General features: G+C 40.3%; 1 protein-coding gene across 1 annotated transcript in view; it reads left to right on the forward strand.

Moving 5' to 3' along the window:
• Positions 1-12,813, forward strand: part of LOC102106840 (ATP-binding cassette sub-family C member 9) — a 42,433-nt gene extending 29,620 nt beyond the window's left edge. Inside the window, exons 19-27 of the mRNA XM_088055084.1 lie at positions 108-209; positions 2,990-3,110; positions 4,081-4,211; positions 4,779-4,857; positions 7,208-7,316; positions 7,532-7,635; positions 8,380-8,513; positions 8,783-8,845; positions 10,865-12,813. Of these exons, the coding sequence (XP_087911210.1) occupies positions 108-209; positions 2,990-3,110; positions 4,081-4,211; positions 4,779-4,857; positions 7,208-7,316; positions 7,532-7,635; positions 8,380-8,513; positions 8,783-8,845; positions 10,865-11,002 (981 nt within the window). The 3' untranslated portion in view covers positions 11,003-12,813. The remainder of the gene's footprint in view (positions 1-107; positions 210-2,989; positions 3,111-4,080; positions 4,212-4,778; positions 4,858-7,207; positions 7,317-7,531; positions 7,636-8,379; positions 8,514-8,782; positions 8,846-10,864) is intronic.
• Positions 12,814-13,171: the final 358 nt, after the last annotated feature.

The following is a 13,171-nucleotide window of genomic DNA, read 5'->3' on the forward strand; positions in this document are numbered from 1 at the left end:
GTGTCATTATATAAATAATTCTTTGTAAAGTGGTACTGCTCCACAGGTAAAGAAATGCTCTGGTTGTTGCATTTTTTCCTTTTTTGTTCCCCTGTCTCTCATTCCAGGATTACCTGGGTGCTTGTATTGTCCTGACTGCTGCTGTCACTTCCATCACTGAAGGGCCACACTCGGGGTTTGTGGGGCTGGGTCTCCTGTATGCTCTGACGGTACGTGCCAAGGCCAAGTGTAAGAACTTCCAGACCAACACATAATTTTATAATATTTTTATGTGTACATGGTCATCTCCCAGCTTTCTTAATCTTGAAAAAAAGAATCCTCCAAATAATGGACTTGAGCCAAAGCTGAGAGAGTTCAGGGCAACTTGGACTTGCTTCAGGTTTTATGAGCCAATTTTAAAAAAACACAACCATTCCCAGGCCCTGTATGCTCCCAAGAGGAGCAGGAAAATTAAAAATGCATAAGAGGACCTGCTGTGCACTCTGTTTTGTACAACACAATGCTGCTTCCACTTCTACATGGCAAAACCTTCCAGGAAATACAGATTGTCATCATCTGGGTATTCTTTAACCAAAGACCAAATAAAATAATTGCTGAAGAAACAGAATTATTTGCTTTGCCCTTGGAGGGAAATTACTGAGATGCCCAAGATTGTCCATGAAATTATGAATAGATGGGGACTGGGACCTTTGTGGGCATGGTTCATCATGCCAGGTAACAGTAGAAATGCAGAGGAGATGGACTTAGGGATGACAAGGTTGTGGTAGTCTAGCAGCTGGTTCATTTTGCTACTGTCATTAGCAGTGAGGAGAAGGAACAGTATTTTAGTGTACCTGGCTGCAAGAGAGGCTAAGTGTGCATCAAAGAGCACAGAGTGAATGACAATCACTACAGAGAGTAGAAGTATTCATGAATTAATCATGAGAGTGGGGATGAAATATTACTGAATGAACCACGAGAGTGGGGACAAAGGCAGGATGATGATAGAGGCAGGAAGAACTTTAGAAACCATGGCTGGCATGGCAAAAAATTTTCTGCTTTGAAGCACTGGTAGGAGGAAGGGATAAAGATGTGGGTCTAACCATGAGATCTGTCTTTGCACATAAATGCTGGGGAGCCCGTGACTACCACAGAAAGCCCTCAGCAGTTGCCTTAGAGTGACCTTAGATTCCCTCTGTGCTGCTGTTGCAACAGTGTGGTAATCTGTCAACAACTGAGAATCAGTCCCAGGGCTTCAGCTTCACTCTGAAGACATTCCTGGTAATGCTGCTTCATTAGCAGAGATCTGGAAGCTCCAGGATGTCTGCATCATCCTTGGCTTCTTTGTTTTTAGCCTGTGTTTGCAAACAGTTCATTCATGTGAAATGGGCACATGCTAAAGTCTGGCACAACAGGTGAAGAGCTGTAGGCACCAAGTGATCACCTGTCTCTCTCCTACCCCACAACAACTCTGAAGAACTTTTGAAGGCAGCTGGATCATTATCTGTGTCCCCTGACATTGGTTTTCCTTTAATAATTGTTCTTTGAAGCTGAGAGAGGACTGGTATTTGGACCTGGATGAGAGCACATTGTTTGCACCAAGGTGCTTACAGTGGATATCTTGAGCTTATTCTCTGCTCTTCTATAAACACTGCCAACTCCTTTTCACAACTGTGATGAAGCCTGAGATAGTGGGCAGAGCTTTTTGGATGCCAGGCTGTGTTATCAAATCTGCCAGATGTAGGATAGCATCCAGCCACTGCAAGCAGGAGTTCTGCACTGTTTTGTTTATCTGCAAACTTTCCCATTTCTCTAACTCCCTAACTCAAAAGATGGACGCCAAATAAGCAGGTTTCTGTACATAAAGAAGAGAGTACCCTGTTAAGAACTCAATCTTTAGGACAAAGCAAGCAACCAAGTCCTCTAAATTAACAACAATTTTTGCTGAATCTCAGTGGAAATTATTTACTGTTTGCTTATTGCATCAATATTAGGTTAGTGGTAAAGAAGTGAGACTGGGTGATTTATTCTTAATAAAGTCCTTATTTGGCACTCACCAAAAAAGATGGCAAAGCCATTCTCTGAATACATTTATGCAAAGGGTGTTTTTATTTTTAAGTTTCTAATATTTCATTCTGGTACATAATATATCTCAAGTATTAAAGGTCCTTGGCAATCAACGCTTCCTAATAAGATCAGTTCTTCTTTTTTACAGAAGAACCTAAGCACAGACTTAGGAAACAGATTTACAATTTTCAGCCTTAAAGAGTAAGTCCTACCTAGAAAAGAGTTTGGGTAAGCTACTGAGTATTGTTAGAGAACTAATAATCAATGATTATCTACTAAAAGTAATACCTTTACTATAGAGTAAAGGATTTTACTAAAAATCCTTTTCATTGCAAATGAGAATAAAAACCTGGAAGAAAATATTGCTGAACTGATAACACATTTTTTCCCTCATATATTTCTAAACTAAAAACTTCTCATATTTTTCACAGAGAGAAATGGATTATCTAAATATGCAGAAATGAAATTATCATAAAATCTTTTCAATATATTTGCAGTGAACTTTCTTAATTTCTAGTTGCAGTCTTTGAAATATTAGAATATACATAATAGAAAATATTTCCATACAGCACTTCCAATTTTGATTGTTTTCTGTGCTTGTGTGCTTAAAGAAGACACCTTTCAGCTCTGATTATTAGATGCTGAAAACAAGAGATTCCCTCAATCAGTCAGAGTTTAGGTACATTTCCATACTTCTTCAAAAAACAAGGATAAGAATACCAAGCTCCAAATTGGTGTCTTAGGGCTAATTGTGTTGGAGTATGACTGGCTTCTTATGGATTTGATGCTGTTGCACTGAGTCTTGAACTGATGTAATGTTAAAAAGACTCACTATGTTGAGTCAGGCCAAAGATTTTCAAAAATGTACTAAACTTTATTTCCAAGTGGGCAGATGGATAGAAAGAAGGCTGAACCCTGCGCTTGTTTTCATTTTGTGATGCAGATAACCAACTACCTGAACTGGGTAGTGAGGAATCTGGCTGATCTGGAAGTGCAGATGGGTGCAGTGAAAAAAGTACACAGCTTCCTGAACATGGAGTCAGAGAACTATGAAGGCTACCTGGGTATTGCTCATATTCTTTTTGGGGCTTTACATGGTAATGTGAAAGAATGGTAGACTTGGTCATGCAAAATGTACACACCTCTCTGGCCAAAATCTGTTCTCACTGAGCTGTAGTAACTGCCACTGGTGTGAGTGACAAGGATAGCTAGAATAAGCTATGAAAATATGTTACTCATGATAGTCAACATGAAAAAAATCCTATTGAATTCCAGGGAGACAGAGCAGGACCCTGTAGTACAATCAGAAAATACCACAGTTATAGATGAGATGAGCAAAATATCCATGTAAGTTATTTAGGAAGCAAAAATAAGGATAAAAATTAGAAATGTCACATGCTTCAAAATCTCTGATCTTTGTAGCAGATGGGGACTACAGGATAAGGCCATGTTGGCAATCAGACCTCAGCAACTCTTCTCTGAGCTGCACATCAGAATTTGTGCTCCACACACACTTTGAATGGGCTTCGATTTCTATTTAAAAGTGGTTGAAGTGCAAGAAAAGACTCATAGGTCAAGAAGCTTCCCTGGAAAGCCAAGCTCCTTAGTCCAGACACAAAACCTGCTGTGTATTTGCAAATTAGGATGAAACACTAGCTGTGATAATGTCAACAGCTCACATTGTGTGGCAGTAACAACTTCCTTCCTCAAGCTGCCCTTCCTGTGCCTGTCACTGACCCAAGGCCATGCTAAAACTGCCCTGGCACCACGTTCTCTGCTCATTTGGCTTCTCCCTGTTGCAGTGCCAAGAGATGCTTTAGTATCTGCCCTCTCTCCCTGTGTGTGGAAATCTGGAAGCCAAGTGCCTGCCAGACATCTCCCAGCTCAGCCTCCCCTTGGCAGGGAACTGGGGCTCCATTTCCCCATTGGCTTAAAGGATGGTGGCCAGGCAGGAGACAGGGGGAAAAGGGACTGTTGTAAAGGGTGACCCTCTGGCAGCACTTACTTCAGTTTGTTTTTCTGTAACTATTTCAGATCCCTCTCAAGTCCCCAAAGACTGGCCCCAGGAGGGGGAAATCAAGATTGAAAATTTGTGTGTTCGCTATGAAAACAACCTGAAGCCTGTTCTGAAGCATGTGAAGGCCTATATCAAACCAGGACAAAAGGTACCATATCAAACAATTGCCCATCATCCTCATTCTTGTGCATATCCTTCATTACTGAGCTTTTTTTTATAAAGTGGCAGAAGAACAAGATCAACAGCTTGCATTGGCAGATATATATATTTACAGTCCTCTCTGAGGTCCCTGGGCACAGACCAAGAACTTGCAATGATAAAAGCTTATTCTTGGCTGGGATCAATTTTCCTTCTGAGTATCCCATGCCTTTCCAAGTCCATTTTCCTTGCATACAAGTAAACATAAATGAGAGATAAATTAGAGGGTAAAAACACAAGAGTATCTCACATTTCAGCATAGAGTGTCAATGGCATCCAGGTCAAAATGCTGAAATGCTCTGGGGACAAGTCCTTGTGATGAGAGGCAGAAAAAGGGAGTGTGCTTGCTGTGCTGTTTTGTGTTTTCCCTGGTGTGCCACCTGCCGTTGGAAAGGATCTTTCTGCTCACCAGTAGCACAATCCAGTGCAGCTTTCCCAAAAGAACTTCAGGTGTAAGTAAGGAATAAGGAGTATGTAAGTGAATACTCTGTAAGTGACAGTCTCCATTTTTTTGCAGGTTGGGATCTGCGGTCGTACTGGCAGCGGCAAATCCTCCCTGTCCTTGGCATTCTTCAGAATGGTGGACATTTTTGATGGTCAGTTTTCTCCGGAATATGTTGTCACTCCTCACCTGCTCCCCACTTATTTCCTCAGAAGAAGCAAGGTGCCTTTTTGATAGTTTATAACCTGGTTCTCTAGCTCAGAAGATATTTGATTAGAAGTGTTATGCCTGATCCTTCAAAGTACAAAGTGCCCTATTGTGAATAGCACGTGGTTCTTCCAGGAAATGTTGTGCACAGAATGTATTTCTAATTTTAAAAAAACAACATTTTGCATATGGTCTGACAAAACAATATGCACAGTTTGAGACAGGATAAAAAATATGTAACTCTCTGGAGTGTCTAAATGTTTCCCTAAGGAATAACTGCATTAACTTATTACAGCTGTCAAAATATTAGCAGAGCAGAGAAGAAACTAGTCCATTCCCTTGATTTTTTTAAAATTTTATTGCGCTTTCCCACAACTGCAGCAGAATCTGACTCAAGGGTTGGAAAAATGTTGCTATATTATCACTCCTGCAGCATTTAACTGTCTCAGCTAATTGGCATGAACTGCATTTCAGCATTTATAATACAGATACGTGTATGTTGTTGTTGGAATGTAGAAAACCACTGGAAAGTAATCTTTTTGTTTCAAAAACTTCCATGTTTCTAATTTAGCCATTGTGCATGGAATGTTTTCCAGGGAAAGCCCAGTAAGATGTGGGAGGATAAATGAACCTGATGAAGCTAATATTTGCATTTGTTGTGGTTCTGTGCCTATATGTTTTTATGGTCACAGGCTTCTGACTCATGACCAGGATTCCTGGATTTATAAATATTGCAAAGAAATAATAACCATTCTTATGGCCAGCTTGAAATTTCCTTCTACTTAAGTTTTCTTTCTGTATATTTTTTTTGTCTGCTTCTTCTGTATCCCTGATTTTTCCCAATGGGAATGTCTAAGCCTTTTCTAATCAAACTCTGTTTATCCTTTGTGAACATCCCTCTCCCAGCTGGACCCATATTCAGTTTCCATGCTGGTCCACTTCTGGGTAGGGTCCTGACTCTAATAAAAGTTACATAATAAGCTTTCAAGTAGCTTTACTAGATCCAAAATTTCATTCATGTTCTTCCTTAAGCGTTCATTATCTCCTTAAATTTGTATCTGTCCCATTTTATCTCCCTACTTTTGCTTTGATCTGTAGTGTTTCCCTTCTCTTGCCCTCTGTTCAAACAACCTCTCATTTCTCTTGTGTTTCGCTTGGCCATCCCTTAATCTGTTCCCAGTTTCCCAACTCCTTTCAAATTTACTTTTTCCCTTAGGTCCTCTCATCTCATCTTTACTTTTCCTTGAGCACCATGGCTTCTCTCAAATATGCATCTCCCTATTCCCCAGGCATGCCATATTAATTTTTCCCTCCTTATTCTACCTCATCTTCTGCTAACCCACATTTGTGAAGAAAAGGAATTGCTTAAGTTTATGCAACCACCAATGTCTCAAGAAGAAGTCCTATAACCTGATTTGGATTTCTTGAAGTGTGAAAATAATTGGTTTTGCACCTTACAGATAAAATCTTGATTCTTCTGACCATATAATAAAAGCATGCTTTTATGAAAGCATAAAAACTGCAATAATAGAAGTAGTCCAGCTAGGCGGCTGATGAAATCTTCCACTGGAACAGGGACACAGACAGCAACCTACAAAATGGTTTTTTGTAGGGAACAGACAGAAGGGACACACATACAAAGCTCTGAATATCCATGTGCCTGCCAGTTCATGGTTAAGTTCTCACTGTTGGGAGAGAGAACTGATGAAATTAATCATAGGTACATCCCAGGGAGGAGTGCAGCTGCCTAGTGAAGCAATCCACATGAAAACTGGAAAAGTGCCTGATAGAAATAGCCTTTACCATATCCTTACTGGCCCATCCCTTCCCTGTAATCTCAAATCCCCTGTATCCTGTAATTTGCATAAATTATGCAAAAGAAATTGTTCCCCTTCTCAAAGGAAATGTCTTCAGCAACTATAGAATTCAAGGGGAACAAAGAAAGGCACAGCAACATAAGTTGCTCTTGTTGTTCTGTTTGGCTGTAACTGACCCATAATAAACTGTCCTTCTGATGCTATCATTAATCATATAGAAGGGAAGACATGTAATTTCCCTTAAGGGAGGGTGAGGGGAAGAAAAAGGAAAAGAGCAAGGTGACAGTGTCACTGATAAGCTGGGTTGTGTTCTTAGATACATTCACCTTCCCCATGTGTCTGGCAGTGCTGAGAGCTCAGAGACAGTGTGCCATCATCTAGAGACTAGCCCAGAGGGGCTGTTCTACCTTTCCACCTGCTACCTGTGGATCACAGGCTTTGTGCAATTCCCTCACACGTTCTGTGTGTTGTTTGATACAGGGAGGATAGTAATTGATGGGATAGACATCAGCAAATTGCCTCTGCACACGCTCCGGTCACGGCTCTCCATTATTCTCCAGGACCCAATCCTGTTCAGTGGCTCCATCCGGTAGGTGAATGTCATCAGGGGGTGGCAGGCAGCATTGCACAGCCTGCCTGTCATGGGAGCTGTGGGACAGGAGAGGACGGAAAAGGCAAGTAACCTTCCTAGCTCAGTCCAATACATCTGCTCAGCCTGCCAAGTGACAATGGCAAGGTGTTAAATTTTCAGAAAACCTGAAAGTAATTGCAGTAACAAGACTCCTGTTATGGTTTTCTTTGCAGCTTTAATTTGGATCCCGAATGCAAATGCACTGATAACAGACTCTGGGAAGCTCTGGAGATTGCTCAGTTGAAGAACATGGTCAAGTCATTGCCAGGAGGCCTTGGTATGTCTGAACCAATCTCTGGGGTCATGGGCCAATACCGGAATCATGTATGCACACAAATAAACAGATCCATCCCATCTGACACTCTGGATCACCATGTAGGAGTGACAGGCACATAATGAAGATTCTCTCTTCATACTAGAGAGAATATTCTTATTAAAAAGCTGAAGAATAGTCTAGTTTCCCATGTAGTCTGGAAAAATCCTGAAACACCTCAGCATCATGGTGTGATTCTTGGTGCTGTCCTGTGCAGGGCCAGGAGCTGGATTTTGATCATCCTTGTGGGCTCCTTCCAACTCAGGATATTCTATGATTCTATGATCATAGTGAGATAATTAGTAAGGAGAAACAAAGAACAATTTTATCTCCTTTAGCAGAAGCTGGCTCTGCCAGCAGAGCTGTAAACACTGATGGAGCATTTTTCTTACAATTTCAGATCCATTACATGAAGGAAGCTCACATATTTATTTCCATATCAAGTATATTTCTTATTACTAAGATATTACCCTGCAACCCACAAGATTTCCTAACAATTTGTGCCAACTGTTTGTTTAGTGATATATTTCTCCTTTCCCAAGAGGCTGTGCTCATTTTTCTTGGTATCCTTCCATCCCACTGGTCAGTCAAGGTTATGGTTATTGGCTTTTATGGGGATTTTGCTTGGCCCCAGAATAGTGCACAAGCAGAGCTTTCAGGCACAGCATTTCAGGGGTGCAGTGTTTACAGGGACTGATTTTGTTACAGATGCCATGGTCACAGAAGGAGGGGAAAACTTTAGTGTGGGGCAAAGGCAGCTCTTCTGTCTGGCCCGAGCCTTTGTCCGCAAGAGCAGCATCCTCATCATGGATGAAGCCACAGCATCTATTGACATGGCCACAGTGAGTACAGCAATTAGCTAATTAAGGATCTGCCAAGAGAAAGGCATCTTCCCTAAGTGTCAGCCACAAAGCTGTGAGATCTCTGTAGCAGAAAAAGCTGGCAGTGTTTTTGTTTCTCTCAGGATAAAATGAAATGCTCTAGTGAATCCCTGCTTTCACAATTGTGACATTTCCCTGCTGGGAAAGAAATTGTGTGGGATATGCTTGAAAACATGTGAATTAGAATGTAACAGGATGAAGCAACTGGAATGAGCCTTTTCCTCTGACAGGAAAACATCTTGCAGAAGGTTGTGATGACTGCCTTTGCTGACCGCACAGTTGTAACAATAGCAGTAAGTATTAAGCCATAAAAAGCTCTTTTTTTCCTCATTCCTCAGGCAGTTAACCCTGCTCTTCACCAGATAAACACCACTACTTAAAACTAAAAGCATCACAAAATAGAGCTAAACCACGAGGCCAGAATATTCCCATGATTCCAGAACAAATCAGACACCTACTATCAACCTGAAATTTTGCAGTAAATATTGTCTTGCTATCAAACTAAAACACTTGGATCTGAACAAAGACTTTACAGGGAACTTCAGCATCTGCACTGTCTCCAACAATATTTGAAATCATTCTTACTAAAAAATTGAAACTAATTGAAACCATGGTTTGAACCATTACTGAAAGTTGTATCAAAATCTACATCATATACTTGGTGTGGTTTCTCAAGCTGGGTTATCTTTTCTCTAATTTGGAATAAAAAGCTGGGTTTACAATAAAGGTTTTAAAAACTGGAATCAATGGGAATTACCCCAAAAAATAATATCTTTTCAGACAGGGGTTTATGATGTTATTTCCCATTTTCCTGCCACTCTTAGTGCCCAAAAGTTCCATATAGCCGTGCATGTTCATACATGCATGTGCATAGACATGTGGTGGATACCATTAAGAATATTTCCACCTGTGACAGCAGCATTAGTCAAGAAACAGAGGTTTTCTCCATGAGATAAATACGTGTCTCAATAGCTGTTTCATTTGCCTTGTCTGGAATCCAGTCCTGTGGTTAGAGATTACAGTCAGGCTTCCTGGACTCTAGTTTCAAGCCTGTCAGTGAGTAGTTTGTGTCAGGCAAGCCACTTAACCCAGCTCATTTACAATGTGCTCCAAACTTCTTGGCTGTGTAAATGCTGGAGATTCTGGTGGCTAGATTGGTGTCCTTCAGTTCCATGTTGTATTGTCCTTCTGGCTGGAATCTCACTTTTCTTTGGCTTTGCCGTTCCAAAGTCAGTGTCCCAAGTGAAACAGCACACATTAATATTTAGCTTTCCTCACATCTTTCCTCCTTCCTCTCCTCATTCACAGCTGATCCTTCCGTCACCCACCTGTTTTTCTGTTCTTTTTTCCAGCATCGCGTGTCTCACATCTTGGATGCCAATATTATCCTAGTCCTTTCTGAGGGCTTTCTAGTTGAATGTGACACTGCCTCAAACTTACTCCTCAAAGAGGACGGCCTGTTCACCACTTTGGTGAAGACTCACAAGTAGACTCTCTCAGTCCACGCTGTTTACAGGACTTCTGGCTCTTTGGTAGTTATTTTTACCTCTTTAGTCTCTTTTCACTCTGCTTCCTTTCTACTGCACAGCTTCTGAGAGGACAGTGCAAGAAGGTGCTTGTTGTGTGGTTCCCGGGTTTGTTTAATTTCATGACTATTTATGTTGATCATACCTAAATCTTAGACATGCAACTGACATTACAACTACCATGTCAAAGGAATCCAGCCCATGAAGTGATCTCTGACTTTCTGCCTGTGTAGCGAAATATCACACTTTTAAGAGGTCATCCCATCTATGACTGGCTGTATTCATATGTCCTTCAAATTAAACACAAACTGATTTCAAACCTGTAGCCTAAGGGATTATACTGTTGCCTGGAGCACACTCAAATTAGATCTCAGAGGGATTTGCAGAAGGCAACAGCCCAGGGGTTGTTGCTCTCCCAGATGGAGAGCAGACTGCTGGGGTGCAGAGAACAAGGAGCAGAACAGGATTCTAAGCCATCTGACAGTGCAGGATGCTTCTCATCCCTATTTCCCACAGGGGAAGATGTGTTTCAGTGGAGCCATAGGATTTATTCCAACATCTGTGCTGCCCATAATGGCAAAAGGTTAAGTTCATGCTTAAGTATTTTCAGGCTTGATGGCAGAGGCTGTCAAGTAATTGAAGATCTCTTCAGGTTAAAGTACAAGGATCTATTCCAAATATCACTGTAAACAAGGACAGCCTTTCCCTGATGGGTTTTGCCTTGCTTGAGGCCCATTAGTGACAATTATCCAAATGAAAACCTCTATTTGCTCTCCTTCGTGGCAGCACCGGGTTCATACCATCCTCACTGCAGACCTGGTCATCGTCATGAAGCGAGGGAACATCCTGGAATATGATACTCCTGAGAACCTGCTTTCCCAGGAAGATGGCATCTTCGCTTCCTTTGTCCGGGCTGACATGTGAACAGCCACAAAATGCATTTTAACAGCTTATTTTTAAACAGATGAAATGCAAATATTTTCTACTCAGTGTAACATCATTTTACCTTTCTTGCTTTGTTTTTTAGAGCTTCTTTCTTTACACTTCCATCTTCCAAAATAATAAAGCCTATTGCAATACATATATGCCTTGAAGCATTAAAAATGTCACTTTATTTAAAGCTATTAAACTTCACACACACACACACACACACACACACACACACATATGCACACACAGAATGGAGAAGTTTTTACTTCCTGGGAATTTGGCATTTTCCTTAGAATTTTTACTGACTTTATTTTTGTTTAAAGAAAGAAAAAGAATGCACCGATCTTATAAACTTCTTATGTTATGCAGGAACCAGCAATCAAATCGTGCAGTTTGTCAAGGAAGCAAGAGGTTCCCCAGATACATTCCATCTCCAGAGGGAAAAATTAGGAAAGACATCCAAGCCCATAACACTTGGGGCAGTCTGCTGCATTCCAAAGGCATAAACTCTCCAAGTTGTAGCAGAGGGACAGTGAATGAGGGAAAAGAAATTAATCAGGAATAAAGATGTTCTTCCTGTCCTTCACTTTAGTAAGCACACTTCAGTGGTGACAGAACTTTTTTCAGTGCAATGATGGTTTACTCCTACAGTCAGTTTTTAAATCCATATTAATTCTTACAACTTTCATTAAAGATTCAAATCATCCTATGATTATGCATGCTTTGATAGACTTGTAGAGGAATTTTGTACAGTATCTCAAGACTTTATATTAAAATTGATCTGAATTTATAAACTTGATATTAACCAATCCTTTGATCATGTCTACTAAAATATTCTGCTTAAAACGGCACGTAATTAGCCAACCACTAATCATTTTATATGTCTTTTGTCTGTGGACCGGATTTCTCTGAGCCTGAGAGAATTACAGCCTGTCAGTGGCTGATCTGTTCTCAAGAGAAAGTTTATTGAGAGCTCTCTCGCTCAAGGACGATCTTTGTAAACCGTTTTACTTTCTCAAAACAGTTCTGTATAACTGTAGATAGTGTGTTTTTCTCTTGTCCCACCAATGGGACAAGAGGTGGTGTTCCCCTAACCAATCATGTTAAGCCTGTAGCGTAAAACCCTATAAAAACGGAAAAGTTGAAAAAATAAAGACCCCTTTTCCTAACAACTTGTTCTAGTGTACTGCATTAAGCCCACACTTCTACATCGTGTCCAACAGCGACATTGTCCTTCAAGTTCTATTTGGGGACAACCTTTATTTTCCTTTACACATTTGTGGCCTACCTCTAAATAAGATCTAATGCAAAGAGATATGATTTTCAAATTACTTTTCAATTTGAAATTGAATAAATTTCAAATTATAATTTCAAATTTATAATTTGAAATTAGATTTCAAACTATATCCTCAAGAATGTAGATGAAGTTAGACACATTTACATCAGGCAGCTTTGCAAAGGTTACCTGTACCTGACTTTCACACATGGTTAGATACTGACCCATGGGCACCAAGCATCCAGAAGGAGTTTTAACAGGCATATTTTCAAAGGTACAGCTTGAGAGATCAGCTTCACTGGTACTATTCAAGGTGATTCTTATTCACCTGCTGCTACAAGATTTAGGAAGACCACTAAGTGCACTTAAGTCTATTTTGGAGAAGTTGCAGGATTTGAAACTGGGATTACATTTAGTCTCACAGTGTAAAAATTATACAGTGGTTTGTCTTTTTAAATTGATTTTTGGACATTTTTATTTTCTCTGAATTATTGAAAATGAAAGCTGTGTGACACGACTAAACAAAAGAGTTCAGTCTTTAACATTGTATGAGGGGAAGTACTTCCGCAATTTCCCTGTCTACCTCTGTGAAAACATTTTTGTTCTTTTCTGGATCTGTTCCCTGTGCTGACCTTTGTCATTCAAATAAAATACATTTTAGAAAAGCAGATGCCTGCAGCAGAAGCACAAATTGTTATGCAAATTTCACAGCAAAAAGTCCAGAATTATTTTTGATTTAATTTAATTGTCTTCAGAAAAAAGATAATTGGATTCCCTACTGTCAGACTGGGTATAAAGACGAAATACAAAAAGTTTTCTTGATCTGTGTGTCTTTGGTGATGATGCAACCCTGATTTATTTGAAGTGGTGCCAGCTAGTTCAATGAG

This window comes from Pseudopodoces humilis, chromosome 5 (assembly GCF_049639895.1).
Source record: "Pseudopodoces humilis isolate 2021_Gansu_Grassland_sample_001 chromosome 5, ASM4963989v1, whole genome shotgun sequence".
Lineage (NCBI taxonomy): Eukaryota > Metazoa > Chordata > Aves > Passeriformes > Paridae > Pseudopodoces > Pseudopodoces humilis.